Below are 27,810 nucleotides of genomic sequence, written 5' to 3'. Positions count from 1 at the left end.
TTTTTTTTCTTTTCTGCTTTCAGCTGAGGACGCTGCCTACAGATTCCCCCACTTCTTATATGCCCACCGCTGCCACATCCTTGCCCTCAATGTGGGAGTCTCCAAACCTCCCAGGGTTGGGTGGTGTTACAAGGCTTCCTGCCCTTGGCAGCCCCCCAGCTCAGGGACAGCTGCTGTCCACCTGGCCACCCTTCCTGATCCTGCACGCTATGGGGTTTGGCAAAGACCAAACCTGGGGCACGTCCTGGCCCACTGAATCTAGCTCTCTGGGTGTCATGCCCCAGGTTTGGGCAGCTTCTTGCCCCAAGGATGGGGAACTATAATTAGCTATTCCTATGTATTTGCTTCATTTTAGCTGACACCTCCAAGCTGCTGTGGTGCTGCTTGGCCAACATCCAGTCTTTGGGTCTGAGGCATCTGGTAGCTGATAGGAGGGGCACCATGGGAACATGGGAACACTACCCAAAACCCTCAAGGAACCCATGCCCACCAATGCTGCAAAGGAGACTCCCATGCTGGGGTCAGAGCCTGCTCCCACATGCAGCACATCCCTCCCCACACCCTCAGCCTGGGACCTGGGCCTCCCCAGGATGCCAGAGCAGGACAGCCTCCAAGGGAGCTGCAGTAAATACCAGCAGCCTGCAAAGGACTGGAAATTCCCAGTGAACCCCACTGAGGTGCACTGAGGTGGTTCTCTCTACCCTCAGCCACTGAGGTGGGAGGACAGGAGTAAGGAAGAGGTTGGGAAACCATCATTCCACAGCATAACTGCCCCCACTATGGACTCTGGGCAATGACAGTCATTGTAAGTTTAGGAAAGACATGACTCTGAGTGTTGCTTAAGATACTGTCTTTAATCACTGAAATCACAAAAGGCCAGTGGCTACCGGTCTCCATTCTTTATAAATACTTAATAGCACAGAAGAAAAGAGGGCTGTGTTCACAGGAGGCTAAGGTTAGTTACACCAGCACAAATCTTAAAATACTCTCTCCTGGAGCCGAGCTTTGAAGGAAACATAAAATAACTAGTACCATTCAGTATCGTTAGGCAGGCTCTGGATTTGCTTTCTGGATGCAGAAAGGCAGAGCCTGGGGGTGTGCCTGGGTCCCTGCTGGCCCTGCTCTGCAGACCTGCTGCGTGGGGAGGAGGGTTGGGCTGGCAATTGCAGCCCTCTCATCCCTCCACCAGGGCCACAGGGCATCCCTGCCTCAACTCTCTGCCATGGATTTGCACGTGGGGACATTTTCTTCCCATCTCCTGCCGTGTCTGAGTGGGTTGCAGATGCATTGCCATACCAACTTCTGGCTGCCCTGGAAGAAAGCAGGGTAAGGATTTTTATTGCTCAGGAAAGCTTTGCTTCTCTTAGGAAAAGGGTGGGAGAGCAGTTCCAAGCTCTCTCTGGGCTCGTGACAGGAAGATGTCTGCCCAGTCAGCTCCAGTGAGGACAGCCAGAGCCACTGCAGCCAGCAAGCAGCAGGACTCAGAAATGGAAAAGAAAAATGAACAAATGCTGTGCCATGATGAGAGATGCAAAGCCCTTCCCAGCTTCTCCCAGTGGCACTCACAGGATGGGGGAAAGGGAAGTGTATCTGGTCATGGCCCTTCCCTGCCTGCAGGTACTGACTCCAGGGGTACTCCCCAGTGATGAGGCCTGGGTCAACTTGGTGTTACATTCATGAACAGAAAATTGCTTAAAAGGCACCTACAAGCACTTGGCGTGGGCACAGAGGTGTGAAAGGCAGGTGTGCCATGGGCAGCACCTGCCACACATCATGTGCATGGACACAGCTGCACACACCACCCCAAAAATGAGCACATAGCAAGTGGTCAAGGCTCACATGGGATTCTTTTTTTCCAAAAAAAAGATAATCCTTTCTTTGGAACGGCCAGCCAGACCCATGCCAGTTCTTGGAAGCTCAGTTTCCCCCTTTCAAGGCTGCCACATCACACCTGATTGCTGATGAAACTCCATAAACTCCATCATTTACAGACTAAGCAGCTATTCACTTCGTAGTAAAAAGATCTACCAAAAAAAAAAAAAAAAAAAAAAAGGAGCATTTAAATCTTGAAAGACTGGGAAAATGTGGGAAAATGTTTTAAAAGCCCCCAAATGAAATTCAGAAACTGAAGAGCCACAGATCTTTTCAAATGCTCCTTACCAGAGTGTTAGAAACTGCTGTTCCCTGTGTTTTAACATCAGGGCAGTTTCCCAAATCACTTTGATCACAGGTGCTTCTTACACTTTAAATTACACAAAAATGTCTGCTGCTTCTGTAGCTGGGGCTTTCCCCCGGCTCTTATGCAAAAATCCTTATTTAAATGAGTTTCTGTGTTTTAAGCAATAGAAATTTAACATCATGATCTGAATGAAAAAATCTTTTAAGCTCTGATTCCTGAAAGCAGGCTTCAGGGAATTCACTTGAATAACTATTTGCATGAGAGTTACTCATTAACAGCACAATGGGACTTCCAAGGGTCCCTTACTTTAAAGCCAGTCAGAAGAACTTGCTGGGGGAGGAACCAAGACTAACTTCTCATAGCACGTTTTCATAGCTTCTTAATAAATTAAAAGGCAACAAGATTCATGTGAACAGCAAAACCCAATGTGTATCAGCCAGGAGATAGGTGGAATTTAACATGTTCTTTGAAATTCTTCTGAAGAGGATGCAAAGTGTCACACCTCCAGCTCCAGAGATATTTCTCCCTTTGGGGGAGCTGCCTGAAGGCAGGCAGGGAGGGCTTGCAGCTCCACAGATGCCTGGTGGAGGGTCGGGAGGAGGAGAAGGTTCCCCTCTGTGCAGGATGCCCCTGCCTCCCCCTGTGCCAGACCCACTGTCAGGCAGCTGCAGAGCTGGGGAAAATCAACAGGGACTCAGACACTCACAGCCTGGGAGAAATAATTCTGAGCTTAAAGGAATTCAAACTCCCAGAGATAGAAGCAGTGCAAGTTAGCACACACAGGGGTGCAGGGCAGTGCAGTAGATGCTTTAGCTTCAAAACCACAAGCTCACAGGCTCCTTTTTTCAAGAGCTTCACACTGTCACTTCCAGCTCTTTGTAAATACCGGAGAGTGTTAGCATTTAATAATTTATAGGGGACCTTAAAACTGGAAGTAGGGCAGCCTTCATTTCCCCAGTGCTGAGGGATACAGGATGGCTGACAGGAGTAAGAAGACACTGTGTGGGAGCAGAGGCCAAACTCTCTGGTGATGCAAAGAGGACTCCTGCAAGACATCTTGCCACAAACTGCTGCCCTTGAGGCTTTCCATGAAGGAAAATTATCCTTGTCCCCACTCCTTTCTCTCCTGCTTATATTAAGGTTTTGGGGAAGGCTCCAAGGCTGAGACAGAAGTTTAAACTGCAATTTAAAAATGAAATACCAGTCCCACTAGTGTTTTCAGATCTTTACAAAATGAAGGCAAAAAATGTGCACAAGGGCTTGATCTAAAAAAATCAAGAGGTAGCAAAAGCATGAACTACATAGCAGCTGGTCTTTCAGAGGCAGCAACAGATGACCAAGGCTGGTGTTTCCAGCTCACTTCAAAAAAACACTTTGGTATCTCGTTGCCTTCACTGCCAAAAGCAGCCCAGGGCACAGAACCACCTGCCCAGGACTATTTGAATTATTTACTAGGGATTGTGAGCTGGTGTTATTTTCCACCTCAGTCCCTTCAGACAGTCCTGAGATCACAGTCACAGCTGGAATACCCCCTCCCTGCTCCAGCCTAGCTGTGCTGCAGGACACAAGCTGATGGGATGCACTGCGGGGAGAGCACTATGGGATCTGCCCTGGCTGTTGCTGCCCTCGATCCATCCTGCTTGGATGCAGCACTGCTTACAGCTCCCATCCCTTTCCTAACCAGCATTTGGAGGCTAAATTTAAGGCTCTAGGAGGGCTCACATATTTGGGGTCAATTTTACCTCCTCTAAAATCATAGGTAAAACTCTCAGAAGATATATTTCACAGTGCTAAAGTGCCCTCCCTTGAGTTTTCAGTCACTCACTGAAGGGATTCATGTCCCAAGCTACACCAAAGCTCTGGATGGCTCCCAGGCAGGACCAGCCTCCAGCCCCAAGCTGCCATTCCCATCCTGAAGAGCAGTGGAAACAGGCAGAGACACTTGCAGCTGGATGGGGCAGAGGGCTGGATGGTCAGATGGCACCATGAGACTCCAGGCCAGACCCACCAAGCTCTGAGGCTGGGGCAGTTTCACATTTCAGCCACGGGAAGATGATTCACTAGCACAGGCAGAGACAGACAACTTGCTGTTACCTGACACCTGTGCTGCTCCAGATGGGTACATGTTGCTGTCTGACTACATCAAGTGAAGTTCAAGCTACATCCCTGCTATTGGAAAAGAGGTTTGGTTGAACTGTAATGGCTTTTCAGCATGGGAACATTTTGGGAGTCTCACTGCCACGGCTCAGCTAATTTATTGTTGTTTCCACACTGAAAAGTTCTTTAAGAATGGTATCCCATCCTTTGCCAGTCAGAACCAAATTTACATCTTCAGCACAGATACATGAGGATTTAACCCCAACTGCATCTGAGGCTTTAAATTAAGAACTTTTTGTTGAACAAAAGTACCAGTACATGAGGGGCTGCACAGCTTTGGTAGGGACAGAACATGCACTGCAGGCACACCTATCAGAAAAAGCAGGGAGCGGGGGAGTGGGAGGGTCAAGAAAAGAAACAATTTGCCTTCCTGCTTTCTCAGCAGAACGGAAAGTAAGGGCCAAACTTTCTAACCCCTTGCTCAGATAAGCTGTTATTATTCATAGGAGAAAACCTGTTTTTGCCAACATACTCATCTGAGTTCAGGTTGTGGAGCTGGGCTCTAAATCCCTGCGTGACAAAGCCTTCATAAGAATCCCAAGTTCACTCCCCAAACTCTGAATAAGCACCACTGTGAAATGGCTTTGTGCTGGGTAAACACCATGAAAAGGAATAGCCAGGCTGAGGGCTGAGCTGTGAGGACAAACTGGAAAACTCAGGCAACTGTCTATGTATGGAGAGCTTTTTTCCAAAGTGAGCTCTGCAAGCAAGAATGAGGGAGGATTTCCCCCATGTCCACACTTTCAGCATCCCGACCTTTCCTTTCCAAATATGATCCACTATTCAGACTCTGACACAGCAGACTGGCCCCTGTGTGTCATGCTGACACACAAGCCTGGGCCCCAAGTCATTGCAGTAGGTTTGCCTAGTTTGTTCCAGTTTTTTGTTCTGTTTGAAATGGGATGTTGGCCTTCAGTTGCCAGACAGCATTGCCTGGTTTGTGCTTGGAGAGTTAGTACTCTTACAGCCAGACTTGATACTGGAGTTCAGGGAATTAACTGAAAGGTCTGAGTGTGCCATTTTGCATAGACTCCTTTCTTTTGTTTTCCTAAAGAATTAGTAAAAACAGAGAGTGTCTAAAAAGCTGGTACTAATAGGTTGGTGTCCTTCAGAGAACCTGGTGAAATGTGCTTTCAGGAAACAGTAGACTGATGGGATGTCCCCAGCAGGCAGGCAGGCAAGCCAGCCTCTGGCTTTTTAATTGTGCATGGCATGATCTGAGTTCATAGGCACGAGAGCAAATTGTGCTTTCACTGAAGAATCTTCCAGAATGAGCCCAGAGGAATCTCCAGGCAGCAGAAAAAGACATGTAAAAGTAAACTGATCAGTTTAGGTGACATGCCACATTCTTGGTCAAGTAGACATGGTTTGATGCAGCTGAAACCCACAAGCATACAAACTTGGTGAATCCAGCAAAAATCTCTCATATCCTTTGACAGGAACATTGCTGACTGGCAAAAAACATGCACAGGAAATCAGCTGAAGGTGGGGAGAGGGGGATCATGTAACAACTCTTCTGTCCCAGCTTTCCAACGCTGGCCACAGTGACTAGTAGTGGTGCTGGTAGGCAGCTGCTGGGGTTGTGCCATTCTCTATGTGCTTCAGGTGACAGGAGTGACAAAGCAAATGTTCATCCAGTGGGTAGCAGCGATGCCCGTCTTCGTCGTTCAGCTCCATCCCACAGTCCTGCAAAGAGAGGCCGTGCAAATTATTAGAGCTTGTGCTCATCTCCCAGTGTCAGCTGGGGTCTGGCTTCTAGGAAAGCTAGAATTTTGTGACAAGGACAGACAATACCCAGCCAACAGCTCCTTCCCAATAGGTCCAGCATGTACCGCAAGAAGAAAAGCATCTGACGCAGGCATTTTGATGGGCAGCCTTGTACAAATTTGCTTAAAGCAGTTTTATTGAATAAGCTTTATCTTGTGGTACAGTGCAACCCTCTGTATTTGAAATATGCTTGTGTCTCCTTACACTGTCAGGTAAGATTCACCTCTTCACATTACAGTTGTACTGATGTGAAATCAGATTGTGGAGTCAGGGCCTCTATTCACTGCACTATAAGCAGTGAGAAAAAACAACTATATATTTTAATTCTCAATGCAGAAGTAAGGCAGCTTTCTGAGAAGCCCTGCACAGACTAAATGGTTTTTAAGAGCTAGCATCTCCTGGAATTTTTTCTTGTGCAGCCATATCCTTTCTTAAAGACACATTCATTTCCCATGAGAGTGAAGGTAACTTACACCCCACAGGATCAGTCACCACCTTAGCATTTTTCAGCAATCTGACTTGGAAATCAGATACACTGATGTGATCTGGAGCTGGAGGCTTCTGGAAGGCAGCAATAGACCTTACTAAGTCACCATGTTTCCTGCATTAACAAACAAACTGCCAATTTTGAAAAGCAACAATTAACTTGTTGCCTGTAACTTTAAAGATGACAAATGAAATTAGAACTGAAACCCATTGCTGCAAAAACTTTTGTCCTCAATGTGGAAACTTCTTGGTCACTGACAGAAAGGGTCTCACACTGCAAGGTTTGAATTGCTCAGCTACTGCTGCTGTAAGGCAGGAGATTTATTTCCATCTTAAAAACAATGGCAGTTATGACTATGAAGTACCCACTCCCTGAGAAAGCTGCTGACCTACCTCGCAGTGATAACATTCCACATGGTAATCCTTGTCCATGGACACAACCCGAATGGTCTCATCAGACCCCTGTGAGCATTGGAGCAAAGCAGAAATTACAAAGAATTACAGCAGGATCAGACACATGCACTCTGTAGATTGCTTCCTGCAACAAAATGAATGTTGAGGAAATGCATTTGGGCAGCTGGTTGGAGACCACAAATAAATCTTGCCACTTGCATTTATTTTTACAGTAAAGCTTCCTCATTGCCTGACTGCAGATATCCTCTAAAATGTGATACCAGAAGTATAAAAATGTTCTCTGTTTAACAGTAACATCTATCAGAAATCACAAATAAATGACTTTGTAATTTCAATAGATCACATTTTTCAGCATTGTAAATTACTTTTGCCTAAGATTCATCTCCAAGTATTAAAATGTATTAGTCCCAGAGTGGTCACACAGAGGACATTCATGAGTACCACCAGCATCTATTGACATAAAGGAAAATTCTCCTGAACACAAAACTAGCAGCAGCATGATCCTGCAGGAGATGAAAAAAGCAGCCTGGCAGAGGAGGAATAAGCTTCACCAGTGAACAAAAGAAGGGTCACATCTCAAGAACAGTGCATGAGCTTAGACCAAAGGGTTGCATTCTGGAGGAAGCAACCATCTCTCCCCATCCACAAGCACATTTGTTTTGACACATAGTCAAGTGTGAAAGAGAACAAGGCCTGACACTCCTCCCACAAAGGGATATGGAATAAAAAGCTCTCACCTCGGAGGGCAGAATGGGAAGTCCACACGCTGCACACTTTGGAGCTAAAACTCTGGAAGAGCAATGAAAAATTGAAGGCAAGTTATGGATCAACATAAAAAGAGAGGTCTGTATTTTCTCAGTGATAACATGAAAAGTTGCAGCTGTAAATTACTTATCCACAGGAAAGCTTTGCATCCTGAGATCATAAATTCATTTTAGCATTTATTTTAAGTAATGCTTGGCACACGTTGCTCAATCAGGCAAAAAGAGACCTTGTATCTTACACTTAGTGCCAGAAAAAATACAAAATTTCCCTATAAAATTCTTGGCTGCTACTGAGAGATTTGGAAGAGAAAATGAGGAGGAACTGAGCAGGACTTCTCCCCGGAAAAATACATTAAAAGAAGTGGCAGCCTCTGGGCAGAAAAATTCTGAGAAAATACCACATGACTGCACAGCTTCTTAAGGCCTTATAACACAATAATTAATTAAATTAAATTGCAAGGAAATATTAATTATTTCCAAATAGTGATGGCATACAAGGGCACTAATCTTGGCAACAGGATTGTAACAACTCTAGTCTTGGCACAACACAGAAGAGTTCCAAGGGCTGCCTGAGCAACACTTAATACCTCCCTGCTCAGAAAATGGAGCAAGGACCAAAGCAAGCCAGAAGGACACACAAAATGTGTGCAGCTCTAATACCATAACTACCAGCCAAGAGCACACCCATTTTATTTTACTGTCTAAATAAGAAGTGATTTTTAAAGTGGATTTATCAGTTGTTTAATTTAGAAGTGGCTAAAAGTTTTGCTTTGCATATTCAGTGGCAGTTCTTTAAAAGTCAAATTCAGCCCTTCAACTACTAAAAAAGTAAATCACATTGATTTCCACAGGCATTCACAGGCTTACCTTAAAGTACTGATTTTGTACATCACTGAACACTTCAGGAGCATTATTTCTCACTCTCTCTGCTTTGCAGAAGGGGCAGAGAACCTCTGAAACCCAGAGGTTATTTAGCTTCATCAGAGTTACACAAGGGTCAACAGCTGGATAAGAGGAGAGAGGAGGAATTTCTAGGATCTTGCCCCATCCTCAAAACTTCTAACCCTGTCTCTGTTTTACCAATCTGCACTCCTAACTAGCTGAAAAGCTAAATTAGAGGCTTGCTGCTTGGAAGATCACTGCTGTTTATTTTGCCCTTACTTGTGGTAATCCCTGACACAGTAGATTTTGTTTTCAGAGTCTACAGTGAACGGCACACCATCCAGACACTCGTTGCAGATGACGCATCGGAAGCAGCCCGGATGATATGATTTCCCTAGAGCCTGCAGGATCTGCAACAGAGCAAGAGAAAGGAAAAATGCACATGAAGAGCCAATAAAGGTGAAAATAGCAAACACACAGCTTTACACCAGATAATGCTGCATACTCATCAGCAGGGCTGTGTCTTTTTCCCCCATTTCATCTGAAAAATCAGTTAACAAGGATGGAAAGGGCAGCTGGAATCAATATACAGCACCTGGCTCTACGGATATTAATTATTAGCATGGGTATGAAAACAATTTAGAGACTCAGTCAAGGTGTTTAGCATGACAAAGGCTAGAAGTGACAGAATTTAAAAGAAAATAATTTCTGAAGTCAACAAGTAGAGAATACTTAGCAAGATCACAAGGCAAGATGTGTCAGCCTAACAAAGGAAATACACTTTTATACTCTCCACAAGAAGTCAAAACTAGTATTATTGCTGGGTTTTCATAATTCCTTACATATTGAAGGGCTTTGTACTCGCTTGCCTGGCTTTCTAATTAGCACAGACTATGGAAACACAGCACAGACTGTGTTGAACTCAACAGCTGCAATTCACTACCTGGAATACCATGGTCCATCAGTAGAAGGATCAGACTTCTGAGTAGGAAGTTCCAATTGTAATGCTTTCCAGTGTAAGCAGGCAAACAAAGATAATTAATGATAAGCATTAGAAAATGTTGGGAGGCATGCCGTCAACCAGAAATTTCTAATTCCTTTGCCTCAGCTGTAGTCTTACACCACCAGCTATACCAGTCTCCCTCTGAACTTCCTATAACTGAATGCTGACCCCCTGAGTGTTCCCCACCCCATGCACATCTGGAATGGATGGTACCTGCTGCAGGCTAATCCTGCTTCACACATCTAAACTGAGGTCTGGATCACACACCTTGGGTCAAACCTGCTCCACAGAGTATCAGTACCCACAAAAAACAACGAGAAAGTGATTTAATGCAGAATACATGGGAAGCCACAGCTTGACTGCAGGAAAGAGAGGCTGAGAGAGCTGCACTGATGCCTCACAGCAAGGGAGCACTGCAGAGCCACGACACTGCTGAGCAGGAAGCATCAACTGGATTACAAATACACTGTCCAAAGAAGTCCAAAAAAGGGATGAAAGACCTCGAGGCTCTGCTTTTCAACACCCACTAAAAACAGGCAGAGCAGTGTCTCCGCATGATGTACACTGGGGTGCCAGATCCACTTCCTTGAAAAAATCAACAAAAGGCTCAGTGGATTTTCCTTCTGATACCAGGCTCCCACTAGGCAAACTACCAGATGATAACAGACAGTGCTGGATATTAATATATTTTTCTTTTGATGCATTCTTGTATAAAGCTGTGGGAGCTTTTTCTCCTGAAGCAATTATCACTTACCATGTCCATTATCAAATGACCACAAATGAAACACCTGTCAGCCGACTGCTGGAAACCAGAATACTGCAAGGATAGAAAAGAATTCACTTAAAATTTCACAAGGCCACTCAAGCATAAACAACAGGGTACTGTGGAGAGTTATTTGCATATTTGTTATTGGTCCTTTTTCTGTGCTCCTTAGACAGAAAAACGAAATTTTCCAATGCTTTTTTCGTTATATAAAAGTGTGGATGTGTTTCTGAGTGCTCAGGTTTAGAAAGAGTACAAGTTCCTGTTACTTCCAAGTCAAAAATTTAACTTTAATTTAAAGTATAAAAATAAATATCATAAATGCACATGCAAATGAGGCAGTTACTAATAAGACTTATTTACATGCTTATTTGACCACATGAATCTACAAGACAAGAACCTACTTGTGTTTATCACATACTTATGTTGCAGTATCTGTATATATAGGCCTGGAAAGCCAAATTTTTCTTTGGTTATATGGTTATAATTCTGTTGAAGGTTCTATAAGGTCAGTGGTATTGTTCCAGCTCCCTGGTAGGATAGCAATCAAGTCTGGCCCACTACAACTTTTTTGCTGTTTTTCCTGAGATCTATTGATAAGGGACTGTCTGTCATGTCCATGACATGCACCTTGGGCACAGCACATCATCTGTCTGAATGAAGGAAATGCACACTTGGAAAATGACATATTTTAGGTGCATTTAATTCTTTAATTTTCATCCTATGTAGAATATACTGAGGAGAACAAAGGTGACCCTACCTCTCTCTGACAGAAATCACTAGGATTCATCAATAAGTAAGCAAATACAACTTTTTCAAGCCTCAAGGATGGCTTCATCTACCAGGACTCAGGGGAAGAAGGGTATATGGATTTTTATCTGCACCAGCCAAGGAGAGGGGTGCAGATAAAAAAAAAGGTCTGGGGGTTTGCTTCATGCTTAGGTACACTCACACAAAATCCATTGAGGGCAACAGAAAGATATCCATTAAGATATCCATTAGGTCTCATCACAAGAGTCAACTGAGTGCTTACCAGGAAATCTTCTTCACAGAACACCTTTCCATTGACAAAATAAAAGGCTTTTCCTCTCAGCTTTCGACCTAAGGAAAAAAACACAGAGAGAAGAAAAAGATCAGAAGAGAGCAAGGAGAAAATGTGTTCAAAACCTGGCTGCTGAGAAGCAAACAACAATGAAGACATCCAAGGACAGATGTCACACAGGTGGAAGAGAGCACCTAATCCCAGCATGGGTCTTCCCAGACTCCAGCATGCCAAATTCTCTTCCACTGGTGATTGCTGATGAACGCCAGTTGGTGGATCTGGACAAAAGTCCCACCTTTGGGTAGGAAGTAGGAGCTTTGCAAGCCTGGAACATCTCCTGGCAGATTACCATGTGTTGTAACCCTGGGAAGAGCGAGGGAGGATGCACTGACTCATGCTGGAAAACACCCAAGGAAAGGAGCAAGGAGGAAAGAAGAAAGGGCATACAGAGAGTGACCTACACTTAATTCCTCAAAATGTCACAACCTTACTGCTTTGTTATGAGCAGCAGCTGCCAGACAAGGCACTGCAATACCTGAACACTCGTTCTGCCCCAGCAGAGTGCAACATCAGAGCACTCAACAAGCTTCTCTGCTACCTACCAGCACATTTGTTACTGCAGCTGCCAACAAAATGCTTTGAAACTATTAAAAAAAAAATCCAAATGTCATAATCAAGACAAGATGACAATGTTTTTCCAAGAAAGGACTCTACATATGGAGAGGATTTGTATTTACTTCAGCTTTCATGTTTATGCCTCCCTTTCACCGTCTGCTTTCAGTTCCATGTGATCATGGCAATGTTTGCTCACACTGCCACCACTCCTAAACTTCTCACAAGAAAAAAGGGCTAGGTTTTGTTTGTTTATAAAAAGCTGCTCCTACCTCTTTGCAGCCTGGTTTCCCTACTGAGCCCAGGGTTTGAAATGCAAGCCTGGCACTGGAATGGTTCTGCACTGGAGCCCCAAGCGCGTGCCAGGAGACAGAGCCTGGGGCAGGGGGAGCAGCACTGCCTGGGCACAGCTGGAGCAGGAGCTGCTGCAGGCTGGTTTTGGACACCTACCAGGCACTGCTGGAAGGAAATTGGGTCTGAGACACTGGGGCCCAGAAGCCTCCTGCTTGACAGGCCAGCATAATTAAAAAAGTGATTGTCAGCTGCTGGGTGTATAGATGTGAACATAACACGGGACTGGACTGGGGGTCACCTTATGGTATGCACCTACCTGGCAGCCTTCAGTGAAGAACCACGCTGGCTGCAAGGCTTTAGGGAAAGGAGGAAGCCAAGAAAACCCAAGAAACAAGTGGGTTTTCAAGAAACAAGTGTTACAGTTTTCTGCATACGCCAGAGGGCACCCTCAGGCTGGGAAACAACTCCTGCTGCCAATTTCTTCCTCTGCTGCTCTCAGCTTCTCCCTGCCCACTTTTGGGATGGACTGCTCCCAGTGTCTCTTCGAGGTAAGAAAGCACCTTCTCATCATACAATTGGGAAGGCAAGATGCAGGAAAAGCTCACTTCCCCAGGCTGCACTGGGAACTGTCCCAGTGGAGCACCTACCAAAATCACAATGCTCCAGGGAAGCTCCAAAGTTTTGCCAATGAATTGAGCCAGACCAGCATTTCATCAGCAGCCCTTAGTGCCCAGTCCAAGTCCCAGGCAGCAGGGCAGGTGGAGGACAAGGCAATGTGTTTTCTCAAGGAACAAGCCCGTGTCTGCATGTGCAGGAACTTTGTGGTTAAACTGTGGGCATTGCTCAGCTCTGTGTTTACTGGAGCAGTGTAGAAGCCAAAAGCACATGGCCCCATCACTGTCACTGTCCCCCATTCTCTTCAAATCCCTGTTAGGGACAACCATGTAACCTGAAGGTCAGAGATGACCCAGGGCACCAGCCCATCCTTGCATCAATGCAGACATTGGATAGGGCATGGAAGAAATTCTGACCATCCTGAAAGTGTCCCACTTTGTTGATTGTTCTCATCTGCCCTCTGTTGCCAAGGTTGCTGGAACCGAAACAGGACCCAGAGTTCAAAATAGAAAGTATCTAATGTGGGACATGTAATCTTTGTGATTTATAACCCAGGGGGTGTATTTGCATGATAACCTCACCTGTGTGTCTGCCTGTCCACAGGTAAGCCTGGCATGCTCACCAGCTACTCTAGAGTCACAGTTTCTGAGGAGGGACAGGAGAGGCATGGGAATACCTGAGATTTCCATCACCTTTGTCAAGGGTGGTCCTAAGCAAGCTAACAACAAGCCTAATGCAGCAAGAAGTACTCCTGAAAATCTTCCACTGATTGAAATGCAACACTGGGATTTGGCACTCCAACACTGGGATTTGGCACTCCCAAAAATGAAAAACAAACAAAACCATTTAACTTTGGTTTTAAATTACATGGTAGCAAGGGCTCCAGTTTAGCGCAACGGGCAGGTGCCCAAGTGACTTTCCACCTGCATGCAATGTGTCTCCTTAAAGACAAGCTGACAGTGGTGAGGAAAAACATACACAATGGGGCCATGCAAAGAGAAACATTTCTTTGGATGAAGGCCTGGTGCATGAGCAGCAGACATTCCAACAGAAGGGATGAGGTTTGGATCACTGCCACAATGCCATTCTTCCATGGTGACAAAAAAAGCATTTACCAGCCATTCTGCACCCAGTGTATTTTTAACACGGTGACATTAGCAGGTTAAGATTGATGGCAACAGACTTTCAGTGAAGGTGCCACAGCCAGCATGCTATGTCTGGGCTTCTGCTGTAAGCTCATTCAGCAGAGGGATAAATCCTTTGTAAAGGATTTATAATTTGCCCATTGGCATTATGTGAGTCCCTGAAGAGTTGCTGACACCAAGAGCACTTTGAGGCAGGACAGGGATGATTTAATTACTTTTGTTAGGGAAGAGGTAAGCATTGTAACTATTTTTAGCTCTCCATTACTTTCTTTAGGCTCCTGGCAGAAATGTAAAAGGAAATCAGCAAAACCCATGAGTAACCAGGTGCTCCTGCAGCCACTGTGGGAGTGGTTCATGCAAACACAGCCCATGTCTTCCCTGCTGCTCTCAACTTCTCTCTGTGCACTTCTGGGACGGACTTCTCCAGTGTCTCTTTGAGATGAGGAAGCATTTTCTCATCATACAATTGGGAAGGCGAGATGCAGGAAAAGCTCGCTTCCAAGGCTGCGCTGGGGACTGTCCCAGTGGAGCTGGGAAATGCATGTTTTTGCTGCAGCCACAGCAGTAAAAGGAACAGCACTGGGACTGCCCCACAGTGCAGAGCAGGGTGGCAGTGACTTCTGTCCCTGCCCTGAGCTCCCTGCCATGGGACAGTGCCTTGAACTAAACCAGGCCCTCTCACAAGCAATGCTTCTGACTGTGCCTGCAGAGGCTGGCACAGGTTTCATCTGAGCATGGAGATGCAGTTTTACTTTCACCAAAAATAAGGATTGAGAAGTTAAATGGCATGTGAGGAATCACATATTGATAACTGCCTACTTTCAACATGTATCATGATGAAATATCCTCTGACAAACCCAGGAATATTTAAGGTGTGGTTTGCTGCTTTCAGGATCAATTGTTTTACTACATGTCTTATACTGCTGGCTCCTGATTGCATTTCACTTTTGCTTCACCCTGAATTTAGCTAATCTCACACCTGAAAAGATTCAGACAATTAAATTTTTTTGGCATTTCAGCTTTACTGTCTTCACTTTTTTTACAAGGTATCTTGTTCATCTTTTGACAGGAAGTTTGAGCCCTGAGCTTTTATGTACTGCTCATCCCTCACATGTCTGTCTAGTCTGTTTAGCTGTGGGACCTTCAGGATGACCTCGAGGTCATTTCAGCACCAATTTCAAAATATTTCAAGCTTAGTCACTAGTGCCTTTGTGCTAAAATAAACACACTTTGCTTAGCAGCTGATAATAGGCATACCATCAGGCTGCACTCCCAGGATGCCAGTGCTTTTGTCTACTATTTTCTCAAATGATGGCTCTCTCCTTTTGAAGACCACTCAGAGAGAGTTTAACCAGGGACTTGAAATGTCCCTGGCAAGGAGGATCCTGGGAGATGCATGATTTGCTTGCTGGGGATTTGGACTTAACTTTCTCTTTTGAAGTTGCTTTTCCATTATTTATTAAAAACAATGGGGTCACAAACCCATGTTCAAAGACAAGAGATAGCTTGTCAATGCATACAATGGAACAGGGCCATGTCTGGATCCCAGGGCTCTTTGGAGATACACAAGCAGGATTGCTGCATTGCTGGAGAGGCAGTGTGAAGACTTCACTTATCACTTATCTAAGCACCATACAACTCCCTGTGGTATCTGCACAGCAGATGGGCAAAAATCACTGCTGACTGGCAGCTTCTCCTGGGTCCCTTCCACACTGACAGCCCTGGGCCTCTGCCATTACAAAAACCAGTGCTTTTTCAAGTACCACAGCTGTAAAATAAATTTGGATATGTGATTACTGATGGCACGTTAAATTCAGCCAGTGCACGTGTGTTTTGGAAGCCCTACGTGGACACTCTGCTCACAGGCAGCATGGTGTCCCACCATGTGCAGCAGACAAGGGCAGGCATCAGACAGCTCTGCTTCATTTCTGACATCTGTCTCATTTCTCTTGGCCACCATTAAAGCTGGATGCAGTACTCAGGCTGACAAAGAAGCGTCAATATTTCCAATCAGCCCTAGAACTGAGCCTGCATGAAAGGGTCACTTCAATGGCTGTACATCCTCCAAATCAGGCAAATGGCAGATAGCCCAGGACAGACCAAAGTCTTGCTGAAACCATGGGCAGGAGGATAGGATATCTGCAAGAGAAACTGTGCTGTGACACAGTAACTCCATTACCACGAAAGATGTTCAGTCTCTCTCAACTACACAGTTGTATGCTCCGTGCTCTCACCATACATTTGAGGCAGTAGGGAAAAACCAAACAAGCTCAAGCAAAAGACTTGGTGGCAGTTTTTTGCTGTTAAAAAGTGTTGCTTTATTCTTCAAAACTCTCAGGAAATGATCTGATGCCTGAAAGCCAAAAACATGCACATGTAAGAAAGGTCAGCTGCCTCTAATAGCAACACAACCACAGGTGAGGGTGGAAATGGATCCCCAGCCAGAAACACTGCAAAACCACAGCACCCCACACAACTGAGCAACACCTCTCCTTTGCCATCAGGCAAACCGCTGCAAGAAGATATTAATGAGTTCTTCATTTTAGGGAAAACCCCTAGAAGTATCAAAATTCAGAGGTAAAATACAGTCACCTTGGGACAAAGCAGCACTTTTGATCCAGACAGTCCCTGCTCAGGAACTGGTTTTAATCCCAGTGCTCAGCCACTCTGCATCACTCTGGAGATGGCTGCCCAGCTCCCCAAAATGCACCATGGTGGTTGTCAAGAGCTGGCCTCCCACCCTGTCACCCAGTGACTCATTGAAACTCACAGAGCCTCAAAGGAGGAAGGAGGGGGAGGCAATCTCTTTGACCTCGATGAATTAACTGCATGTTGAAACGACATGAGAAAGTAATTTTTAAATTTCTCTGGTTATGGAAAGGGCCTCATTACTTACTGAGACACTATTCAGAAAATTAGTCACAGTATCATTAAAACATTGTAAGAAAGCCACTAAAATCTTTACAGCACAAATTAATCCTATGCCAGTTCTTTACAGAAAACAGTACTTTGAAGACAACATTATAAAATAGAAAGACTAGCAATTTATTCCACAGAAGATTTCAACCTTTTTTTCCTCCTCACATTGTCCTAATGATTTCAGACTTTCAGCCAGCACTTGCAATTGACTGAAACCACTATTACACTGGTAAATCCCCAATTGCATCCATCCCCTTGTGGAGCTGAACATCTTCACCTTTCCCTCAAGGATATCTACTGAGGACACCTGATCCATGCCAAAGGCCCTCCAGCTCAGGCCTCATATCACTACTGCCCTGAAATCTGGTCAGGAGAGGAACAAGTACTGTCACCTTACTGTAAAAGCTGTCCTGGCTTTTCTCATCTATAGGAAGCACTTCTTGTGACAAACAATAGGATTTTTCACCAGTGAGCTGAGACTGAAGACAAAAAGTCAGCAAGAACATAGCAGCCATTTAGACAAACAGAAAAATATACTGATGAATTACCTGTCCCCTAAACTGTAAATCCAAGCACACCTGAATCTTTTCTGACATTATTTTTGCTAAAAAATCATATTGTTTACTATGCAGACTCTGGCGTGACAATTTTACTGAAGGGATGCTGAGGGTAGATTACTGGCAATGCTTTGCACTCTCCACTCTGAAGATTTGCACATTTCTCAAGTTGATTGGTGTGGTGGGTTTTTATCCAATTATTGGCACTAAGTTCTGCCTCCATCAGAAGAGATGGCAGTTTCTGCATCTGAAGACAACCATACACATACGTGTGGCCTTGGAGAAACCACTTGGCAAGGCTTACTATCCTGCTGTCTGGGATTAAGTCACATGGGCAGAAAAAAGGTGACTTTCTGCTTGTAAAGTGATTTAACTGTGCCAATAAAAACCATGGCCTTCTTTTTCTAGGAGTTAAATACCAATAGAGGACATGTTTATTCAACATAATTAGCCCAAAGACACCAAGAGCTGCATTGCTCTAAGTAGCCATGCTTCATAATCACTGCAGCAAGATTAATTAGCCCAAGCAGAGGGTTATGCTTGCAGAAAAATCTGCTTTGATAGCTTAGCTACCTAGTGTAGTAAATGACCCTTGATACCTCTAAACACAACTATGTTGTGAAATATTAAATATAAAATATATACAGCCAGAGGGTGGCAAGAGGCAGCCAGCCTGTGTGATTTCAAAGTCTGTCACTGGAACAGCAGTCTGTTAACCCCTGCACTGACATCAACATTAATCTGAGCTTGCAAAAATAGAAAAGAAAAATAAAGGAATGAAGTGATATTGACATGTCAAAGACTGAATTCTGTAATCTAGTAAAGGTTTCCAACCTTTTTTTCTGTAATCTATGCAACCATTTTCTGTAATCTATGCAAGGCTTTCAACTCTTTGCAGTAAGGAGTCAAAATCTGGTCCTCACTTTGGCCCTCGTGTTGTAGTTCACCATCAAACACTCCTTTCGAATCACCTTGCAATCAGTTCTTTCTTTCTGACTTCCTTCCTCGTTTACTGATTTCCTTCCCAGCCATCTCCAACATTTCCCTTGCACTTTTTTAGCTTTCAGATTTCCTCTTGAGGACCAAGTGGTTCAAGTGCAAGACTCTTCAGCTCTAAACTACACTTCCAGCAGAGCAAAAAGGTCTGTTCTCCAGGCAACCTGTGGCATTTGGATACAAGCCTGGCTGAATCCAAGAGAAAACACTAAAACTTAACACAGAAGGTTAGAGTGATACAGTTTAGCTAAAAGTATATAATTTGTAAGGTCTCTTTACTTCCTAAATTGTAAATATCAACCTCTGGAGACACACGTATCTTTTTATACCTCTGAGGCGGCATAAATTAGTGATTTAATTTAAATGGTTAATGTGTAACAAACCATTTGATAGCTACAACTTTTTGCCCAACAAGCTGCAAAAAAACCCCCAAACCCCAAGGCGGAAACAGACACCTTGAGATTGCAGGAAACAGCTCAAGGCGTTTGGAGGCTTTTTTTTTTTAACCTACTTTTCATAGCCCTCCTGTAAAGCAAATATCATTTATTACTAATCCTGCAGAAAGAGCTTGAAGCTTTTTTCCTCTCCCTCTCTGCAAAAGACTGCCTTGTTTGTGCCTCTGCCCTGTAACAAACAAGAAGATAAACGAGATATTTCTGCCAAAGTAATAATTCTAAATCTGTTGTTTTGACCTCTAAGCCAAATTTTCTGCATTACATGCCACTGGCTCAGATAAGACAGTACATTTTTTTCCTGCCAACTGAACCCTGTAGTGTATGCACAGCCCTGTTCAACAAACTGCTTTATCATTTATCTCTGAACATATGTATTGGGAAGCTGAGGGTGAAGGAAATTTGGCACTATATGGGGTATCACCCCCCCACCTAAACCCTTGCTCCTTAGACACTCTTGATTTTATGTGTTGGGAAAACCAATGCAGATTTGGACACAAATCCAGCGAGGAGCAAAATTAGAAATCCTTGCTCAAATGAAAACAGCAGGACGGTGGTTATAAATATCTGGAGGACGATACGCTTTACCTTAATAGGTAATTTTGTCTATTTTATTTATTGGAGTGGAGGATATTCAGTGTTCCACCAGAGAAGAAATTTTAAGACTGAAATCAGGGGCAACCTTGACTTCTCAAAGTCAAGTTTGTACTGGATGGTGTCCAAGATGAACTCCACTTGACCTTAAAAGCACTACTTACTTTTCAACTAGAAACCAGAGTTTCCACACAGGCTGCTCAAGATGTGCTTTGCAACTAGAAAGACAACACCAAGTAAGTATTTATTTTTCTGGCAGACAGAAATGGCCTCATCACATTTCCTGCAGCGACACAGGTGACAGAAAGCCTGCAGAGGGGCACGTGTCCTCTTTGAATGAACGACAGCATGTGTGCCCTTTGTCCCCACAGCAACTGATGGTCTGTGGGGCTGGGAGATTACTTTGGGTTACAAAAGGTGGGATTCCTCTCGAGTGGGTTTCCTCCCTGAGTGCAGGGCAGGATGTCCTGTACCTCCCCAGGCAGCCACAATGCAGAGGTTTGATGAAGCTCAAAGTCAGCCCAGAGCAGGTAAGGCCACAAAGCCCTGGAGCAAGCGAGCAGGGGCAGTGCAGGAAACCACCCCCTGCACTGAAGGGTTTCTTGCAAACCTTCCTGCTTGTAGAGGTCTGTGCACATGAGGGAAAACACCCACTACCCTCTGGCACCACTCTTTTTGGAGTGCTGGGAATCCCATGCCACCACACACCTTCCCCTCCATCCATCCATGCCATCCTGCCAGCTGCCACTGCCTCCAGTTTCCATTTTAGTATGGCCACTGCCACAATGGGAAGAATTTTATCTTCCATGACTACTCTCCTAAATATAACAAGCTGAATTAGGCTCTCACTTATATGCCCATGACTTGCATTCCCCTTTTCTATCTTGTTTTTAATACAGTCTTTTCTACGGAGGGAAATATCATTATTGCTCCCACACCCCTTTCTTTCCCCACCTCCCATAAATTTTCACTAGTCTTGTTTTTTAATTTTACTTTCAGTTTGAAACCCTTTGCCCCAGCACATCTAGTCAGCACATTTCTCAGTTACAGCCTGGGTAAGAGAGAAAATGGACTTCATTTTGCTAAACTTGGCTTCTTTCCATTTTTCTAAGTCTCACCTGACATCTACACCTTTTCATCTTGCACTGGAAACGTTTGGAAAGGGTTGACTTTTAAAATAAGCAGCAAATAGCTATTCTTTCAACCCTCACCAACCCATCTCATTAGAAATGGGATTAAGTTAATTTTTAACCAAACACAGACAAACAAACAGATGTAACCACGGATACCTCTGCAACCACAACTACTTTTCCAGCACTGGTCTCCAAATAAAGATTGTAAAATTCATTTTAAAAGGAGGATCAAAAGTGTTTCTTTCTAAAGCACCAGTTGCATGGTAGTAATTTTAGAAATTTAAGACAGCTCAAACCTGCTGCTGGATTATTTTTAACAGGATCTTTGGGTGCAAGGGCAGTTCAGAGACTGCCTCGCCCTAGAGGGTGAGAGGTAACTGAAGCAAAGCCTTGGCTGCAGCCAGGAAACCTCTCCATGGGAGAAGACAAATTAATTTCAAATTAATGTCTAAGAAAGGACAGAAGAGTGAGCAGCTGACTTCTGAGCCTCTAGGAAACTGCCACTACATGCAAAAACCAGTTTCTCTTTTCAGTTTTCCTATTTTCGGTCAGATGATGGTGAAATACTCTACTAAAAACATAGGTGAGGCAGGGCAGCTGGTGTAGGACAGCTGGGAAATAGGCATAGTTCAAGGCTCAGCTATTATTAAAAAGCACACACATCTTTCTATATTTATTCCAGCTTTACAGTTCCAAATAAAACACATGCAGTCCTGATGAGTTTATAACTCTAAATACAACTCAGGAGGAAAAACCCTCAGTCTCATCTGGGAAAACCAAACTCATATATACAAAAGCAGCAGAAGATTATTATTTTTTCTGACACCACATATACAGCTACACTTCTAAAAATATGCTACTACTGCTGGAGTTAAACACAACAAAACAGAAAAACCACTGTCTTACAAACACAGCCACAGTTTGGAACACTGGCCAGTTCTTCATTCCAGCTCCATCACAGACCTCCTGGAAAATCCAAGGAGGATTTTTCCTCCTGGAAAAGCTGCTCAGGAGGATCCATACATTGCTGTACACCTCACCTCCAGATGTGGGTCTGACAAAGTGCCCCACAGGGAGTTCAGCAGGGCCAGCTGAACTATTAACTCTGCTTCTTGGGTAGATTTCATAGGGCTCATCATCACTGCTCCCAGGCTGATACCTTTGCAGAGTAACCAGTTCCCTCCCTGGAAAAACCATAAACCAAGCTGGCAGAGACATGCCCCTTATCTCAGGGCATGGCTGCATCTCCCTGGAGAAAAAGCAAGCAAGATGTGTAACCTGGGACATTCATGCACTTACATGCTTTAACTGGAAGAATTTCAGAGGTACAAAATGATTTTAGCAAGTAAAAGATAATGTACACAGCGAAAACACTGCCACTGGATTTATCCTGCAGCAGCTCCATCTGAAAAGTAAAGCCTGCTGAGACAAAAAACATGCCAGCTAAGGCATTTTCACTGCCACTTTGAAAAAACACTCTTGTAAGAAAATGTGGCTATAACCGAGAGGCAGAGGAATGAAAACAACCATCCCCCATACCAGAAGGCAGAAGCCTGGCACAATCCAAAATATCATTTCTACATGCCTTGCAACAATCCATTCAAAAACAAACAGCAAGCACCACCACCACCAAGTCATAGAGCTGCAGCAGACTCCAGCTGGGAGATAGTTTATTAACTACTTTCTTTTCTCCCCCCTTTACACCAGAACAATGTTAAGCCTGAAGAGTTTGCTGCAGGGCCTGGCACCAGGGATACTCAGGGATCAGACCAGGCCAGGGATACTCACTGCAGGCTCCACAGGTGAAGCAGCTGTCATGGTAGAGGTTGCCCATGGCTTGGCAAGCTTGGTTTGCTCCATACACACCCTTGCTGCACTTCACGCAGGTACCTGGGGGAGAGAAGAGAAGTCACAAGTGGGACCCAACAGGGTGCCTGGGGACACTGGTTGGGTGACAACATGTTTAGCTCGTCATGGTGGCTGAGCAGCTTAGGACCATGCAGTTCACTGAAACCACAACATGTAAGTGACATCACTGTGACCTGCCCTGAGAGGTGCTGTTAACAGGACATGACAGTCACCAAACCTCCACAGTGAAAGACTTTTGCAAAAAAATAAACTGCACAAGAACAGTTCCTTCCTTCCTTCCTTCCTTCCTTCCTTCCTTCCTTCCTTCCTTCCTTCCTTCCTTCCTTCCTTCCTTCCTTCCTTCCTTCCTTCCTTCCTTCCTTCCTTCCTTCCTTCCTTCCTTCCTTCCTTCCTTCCTTCCTTCCTTCCTTCCTTCCTTCCTTCCTTCCTTTCCTTCCTTCCTTTCCTTCCCCCATCCTTCCTGACAACCTTTATATACATCTAAACCTGCTTAAGGACCCTTAAGGACCCTCACAAAAGCAGTGAGTATCAGTAAGGGGTGCTCAGAGCTCTTCATAGACAATAGTTTCTGGCAATTATTGTATAAGATAAGCTTGTTGGTCACAACTGATGTGAGGAAAACACAGCTATTTACTTACCTCCCTTAAATCATCCATTTCAGATCCCAGTTGTTCCTGCTGAAGGCCCTAATGGTTCCCCAATAAAACAGAGCCAGACTACCTGACACCTACCTCTCTTAACAAGGAAATGGAACATCAAGCCATTTTACTCACTTCAGGCATTGCCCTGCAATTGTGACAGGCTGTTTTTAAAGCAGCACCACCCTTTAACTACCGCTAACTGAGGAACTTGAATCTCTGTTTAAGCAAATAAATGAATAAGGGGCAGTGTGAAGGAAAAACAGATTATGTGTTCCTGTCTCTGGTCTGTAGTGACTCTAATGTGACTTCAACTTTCACCATTACCCAGACCTATTAATCCTGGCTCTTAAAATCCCTGGTCAAGGGACTGTGAGTCACACCTCACTCCTACTGGCCCAGGAGGAGGAACAACATCATCTTGCTGGAGATCCTTAGTTATGTGGAGGATGGTAAACAAAATTTCACTTCTTTTGGGGCACTGCAAGCTCCAGAGTAATTGAAAAAGTCTGGAGAAAGCTGGGAAGAAGTCCGTTGTGCTTACAACAGTGCTGAAAACTAACTCAATTCTGGCAGCACCAGGCTAGCACTGCCAGGGTGAGTAAGAATTTCTTCCTGCAGCCAATAGCCCTGGAGGTCAGTTTCCACACTACAGGGATAAAATCACTCAGAAGTCCTTCGCAGTAGCACACACATGGCCGCTGAAAAGCAGACACTTGGTTTTCCCAGGTTTTTGCAGAGCAGACCTGGCTCTCAGTGCTGCAGCTGCCTGCGTGCATCCAACCAGCACGCTGAAAACTGTCCTAGTGCTGTGCCAAGCCCCACTGCACTCAGAGCCAGAGTCCACACTGACACAAACCTGCAGAGAAGGCTGCAAAGAATAATTAGTTACTTTGTTTTGTCCAAATCCTACACGAATGAAATGCTCACTTGGCTGTGGGCCCACCCCAGCACTCAGGCTGGCACCAAGCAAGCAAAACTTTCTGGCTTTTTTCGAATTGAGCAGGTTTATCTCATTTATTGAAAGAAACATTTTAAGAAAGATAAATCGTACAGGCATTAGAAAAAGGATTAAAAAAAAAAGTCAAGGCAAAGATAAGAAAAAATTGGCTTCTTAAATGGATGTGTTCTCCCAGAAATGCACACATTCAGCAGCAGCCTGAATTTCTGTGCAATGATCTGACACAAGAGCTAATGACTCAAAATTCCCTCTTGAGTACACCAATGTCAAGCAGAAAGTTTAGAGAGCAGAAAATGTGCCAATTTTCCACGACACCCACCAGGCTTTCCACAGACCCAAGGTATTTATTGCACTGCAAGTGCTGCATTTTCCCCTTCTCTGTGCCAATGAGTGGCTGCTCCAGAAAATCTCACCAGCATGCTCCGATTTCCTCCTTTCCACAAAGCAGCCGGGTGACACTGACTGTGAATGAGCAGCAAGAAGAAGCAGGAGGCAGAAGGCACAGCCGCTGAGGGCAGGCACAATGCCCAGTAAAGATGTTGGCAGGCATAAGCCACTATTAAGTAGGCTAGGGCAAACCCTATGGAGGGCAGAAATTGCCTCTGCCATCTCCTGTCTATCCCATTATGCTTCAGAGCACAGGCACTGCCCTCTGGCTTCCCAACAGGACAGATCCTGCAGGAGCTGTCAGGGCTCTCACATCTGTACCACAATCTTCCTCCACCTCCCACCCCTCAACCTTCCCAACCACTCTTCCACCTTCCTTTCAGTCCATGCTCCATTTCATGCCCTGATTAACCCTTTGCCCCACTTCTTTCAATATTTAGGCCCCTAAAAAATGGGAAATAAAGTCATAGAATGAAAGGGCTTTTAAAATACTTTGACAATGTGTTCTGTAAAAACTGTAATGTGCTAAATTACTCAACGACGTCATAACCAGATATGCTATAAATATTCATACATATCCTGTGCCAAGGTTGACAATTGAAAAATGACATTATGGCACATCTGAATCTAGTTTATATTCTTACATGTATCTGCTAGATCTTACTTGAAAACCTATTAAATCTCAGTAGCAAGTGAAATTACTCTCTAAATAAGTCTTTGTTCTTTCCAGATATAATATTCCTAAACATTTGAACCAACATACTTGAGCCTTCATCTCTGACACTCAGCACACCTGGCCTGAAAGGGTGGGTGGGGGAAGTGATTTTTATTGATTTTTTCTTTTTTTAATTGATTTTTCCTTTCCACTTTTTTTTGCCCCATTCACTCCCTGCTGTCACAATGATCCTGATCCTTTGGCTTAGGCTAAGCAAGGCAAAAGCAAGGCAAAAGCAAGGCAAAAGCTGCTGCTGATGGCAGCCAGTCGCTGAGCTCGGCAGCACGTGTGCTGACGGCAGCCAGCGCAACCGGGGCCACCTCCAAGCCCATCCTGCTGCAGAACGGGCTCCATGCCCTGCTCCATGCCAGCTCCGACAGCTATTTCCCGAAACAGTGCTGACTGTGCTTGCTGCTGGTGTTAAAATGTCAGCAGCATCACTCCAGCCCCACATGCCACTGACACTAGTCAGCAGTTCTGGGTAATTTTCTTGGCATGGAGTGGCTTTTAGCAAAAACTTCTGTCCTCAGCGTGAAGCAGAGGGATCCTAAGCAGCCACAGTTCAGCAAGATCCCTGATTCCTGCGCTCAGTAACTTTGCAGCTCCTAACAAGTGTTTATCCAAGTACCAATTGCAGCAGACATCCCCTCTGAAATTATGATTTTTAACCTTAGACAAGGTTATTTATTAAGAAGAAATGACAGGTTTCCCTTTTACCACCAGGATGACAAACCACACATGCACAGCACCACTAAATTCATGCCTGAGCGCACAGGCAGAATGGCAGCCAGATTTGGGAAGGAAAAGGGATGGAAATTGCTGATTTCAGTTCAATTTCTGCCGGCAGGGCAGCCGTCCCTGGACAACAAAGAAATCTCTGTTCCCTTTCGCACCACGCAGCGAGCAAGCGCCCGCGCTGCAGCTGAGAGTCTGAACAAAGGGACCTTTGGAACAGAGCTGGGACCAAAAACATGCCCTGGAAGCCACTTCCCAGCACTTGCCACTCTCCATCTCAGCACTGCAGACCAGGAGGGCTCTCACCAGGAACAGCCTCGGCTCACATGATCCAAGAGGTTGGACGCAGACCTCAAGGGCTGTGAGAAGTGGAAGTGAACCCGGTGCTCAAATGTCAGTCCCACCCTCAAAATTCAACAAGTGCATTTCCATTTACCACCCAACTCAAAGCCCCTGGAGGCATTTTTTCCTCCAAGTGTTGCTATTTCACACTCACCAGAAGGAGTTTAGTTACTTACTGTATCCCACTCGCTAAAAATTCAACACAAGCCATGCTGAACAGCAGTGTTTTCTGGGACCAAGACTTATTTCCACATTTCAGACAACATCAACCTACAGACCAAGACCACAGTTCTTCCAACAGCAACCCTCTTCTTTTCAGCAGCCTTCACCTCTACCCTCACCTCCCTTCTCAGCAACACACAGCACAGCCAACCTTTCCTACACGTGGTCTTGGTTGGGCTTACTAATATTGTCACTTCATTTTGAGCAGCCAAATATGACAGTTTTTTCAGTGGTGACATTTCTTTGTCATGCCAATTTGGTCCCAGGTAAGAGGAATGCAGGGGCAGGATGATTCTGGTGGTGTGGGTCTGCTTATCTGGCTAATCCAGAACCAGCAAGTCTGCCCTACTCCTTCCACATACTCTGTGCAAGCCACATTTCCACAATCGGACTGACTCTTCTCCATCAGATGCAACTGGTTTTTGCCCCTTATTTACAGGAGGCTGGATTTATGCTGAAGAACCCTCAGCTGAACTTAGAAGAACAACTATCCCCTCTGGTAACATCATTCCCATCTGTCCACACATGCACACAGCAGATCCCGATTCCTCTTGGCAGAAGTTGTACCTTCACAAGGGTCCTCCCCATCAGAATTCTGCTTGACACTCACTCTGACAGGGAGGACCCTGTGCAGGTGCAGCTGCTGTGTCTCCAACCCACCTATTTATCCCAGGAGAACCAAGCCCTCCACTTGCACACACGTGTTTCAAAGACTGTCTGCTGAGAAAAGCCTTCACCCTGTCGTACACGGTGTGATGCTCAGTTCTCCTGGTTTTACTTTAAAATTTCTCTGGAACTTGAACCCACCCACCTTCCTATGGCTCACCTTTACCCAAGTAATTCCTACATCAAACTCTAAATTACACACATTGCATGCCTTGCTATGCTGCTTATCCACTACTGAGCAGTAACTCTTGCTGAGAGGTGGTTTCAAGGAGATTTGGAGGCCTGAGTGAGACTGAGTGCCTCGAAACCTGGCAGATTGGTTTTATTCATCACGGAGGGACTGGGTTGTCTCTACAAAGATGGACAGGTACTCCCCTGCCCAGAGAACCACAGAGTTAGTAAACACAAGTTTTCTGCTCCCTTTTTCATGCCACATTCTTGACCCCCAACTTTGCTGCAGACCTTCACGAACACACTGCCAGTGAAGGACGAAAATGCCAT

At 44.9% G+C, this 27,810-nt stretch overlaps 1 protein-coding gene across 2 annotated transcripts in view; it reads right to left on the bottom strand.

The window, feature by feature from the left end:
• Positions 1-833: 833 nt before the first annotated feature.
• Positions 834-27,810, bottom strand: part of LIMD1 (LIM domain containing 1) — a 32,892-nt gene continuing 5,915 nt past the window's right edge. The window contains exons 2-8 of one of the 2 annotated variants that reach the window (XM_071429608.1): positions 22,563-22,664; positions 11,449-11,516; positions 10,407-10,469; positions 8,929-9,059; positions 7,741-7,792; positions 6,983-7,051; positions 834-6,022 (exon numbers count right to left, since the gene is read on the bottom strand). In XM_071429608.1, the coding sequence (XP_071285709.1) occupies positions 5,885-6,022; positions 6,983-7,051; positions 7,741-7,792; positions 8,929-9,059; positions 10,407-10,469; positions 11,449-11,516; positions 22,563-22,664 (623 nt within the window). In that variant the 3' untranslated portion in view covers positions 834-5,884. Of the gene's footprint in view, positions 6,023-6,982; positions 7,052-7,740; positions 7,793-8,928; positions 9,060-9,592; positions 9,657-10,406; positions 10,470-11,448; positions 11,517-22,562; positions 22,665-27,810 lie in introns of those variants that run through there. The other variant, XR_011679589.1, reaches the window with a different exon arrangement.

Source organism: Agelaius tricolor, unplaced genomic scaffold, assembly GCF_023055355.1.
Source record: "Agelaius tricolor isolate 1412-34295 unplaced genomic scaffold, bAgeTri1.0.p SCAF_6, whole genome shotgun sequence".
NCBI classification, from domain to species: domain Eukaryota; kingdom Metazoa; phylum Chordata; class Aves; order Passeriformes; family Icteridae; genus Agelaius; species Agelaius tricolor.
This window is presented reverse-complemented; position numbering and strand designations above follow the sequence as displayed.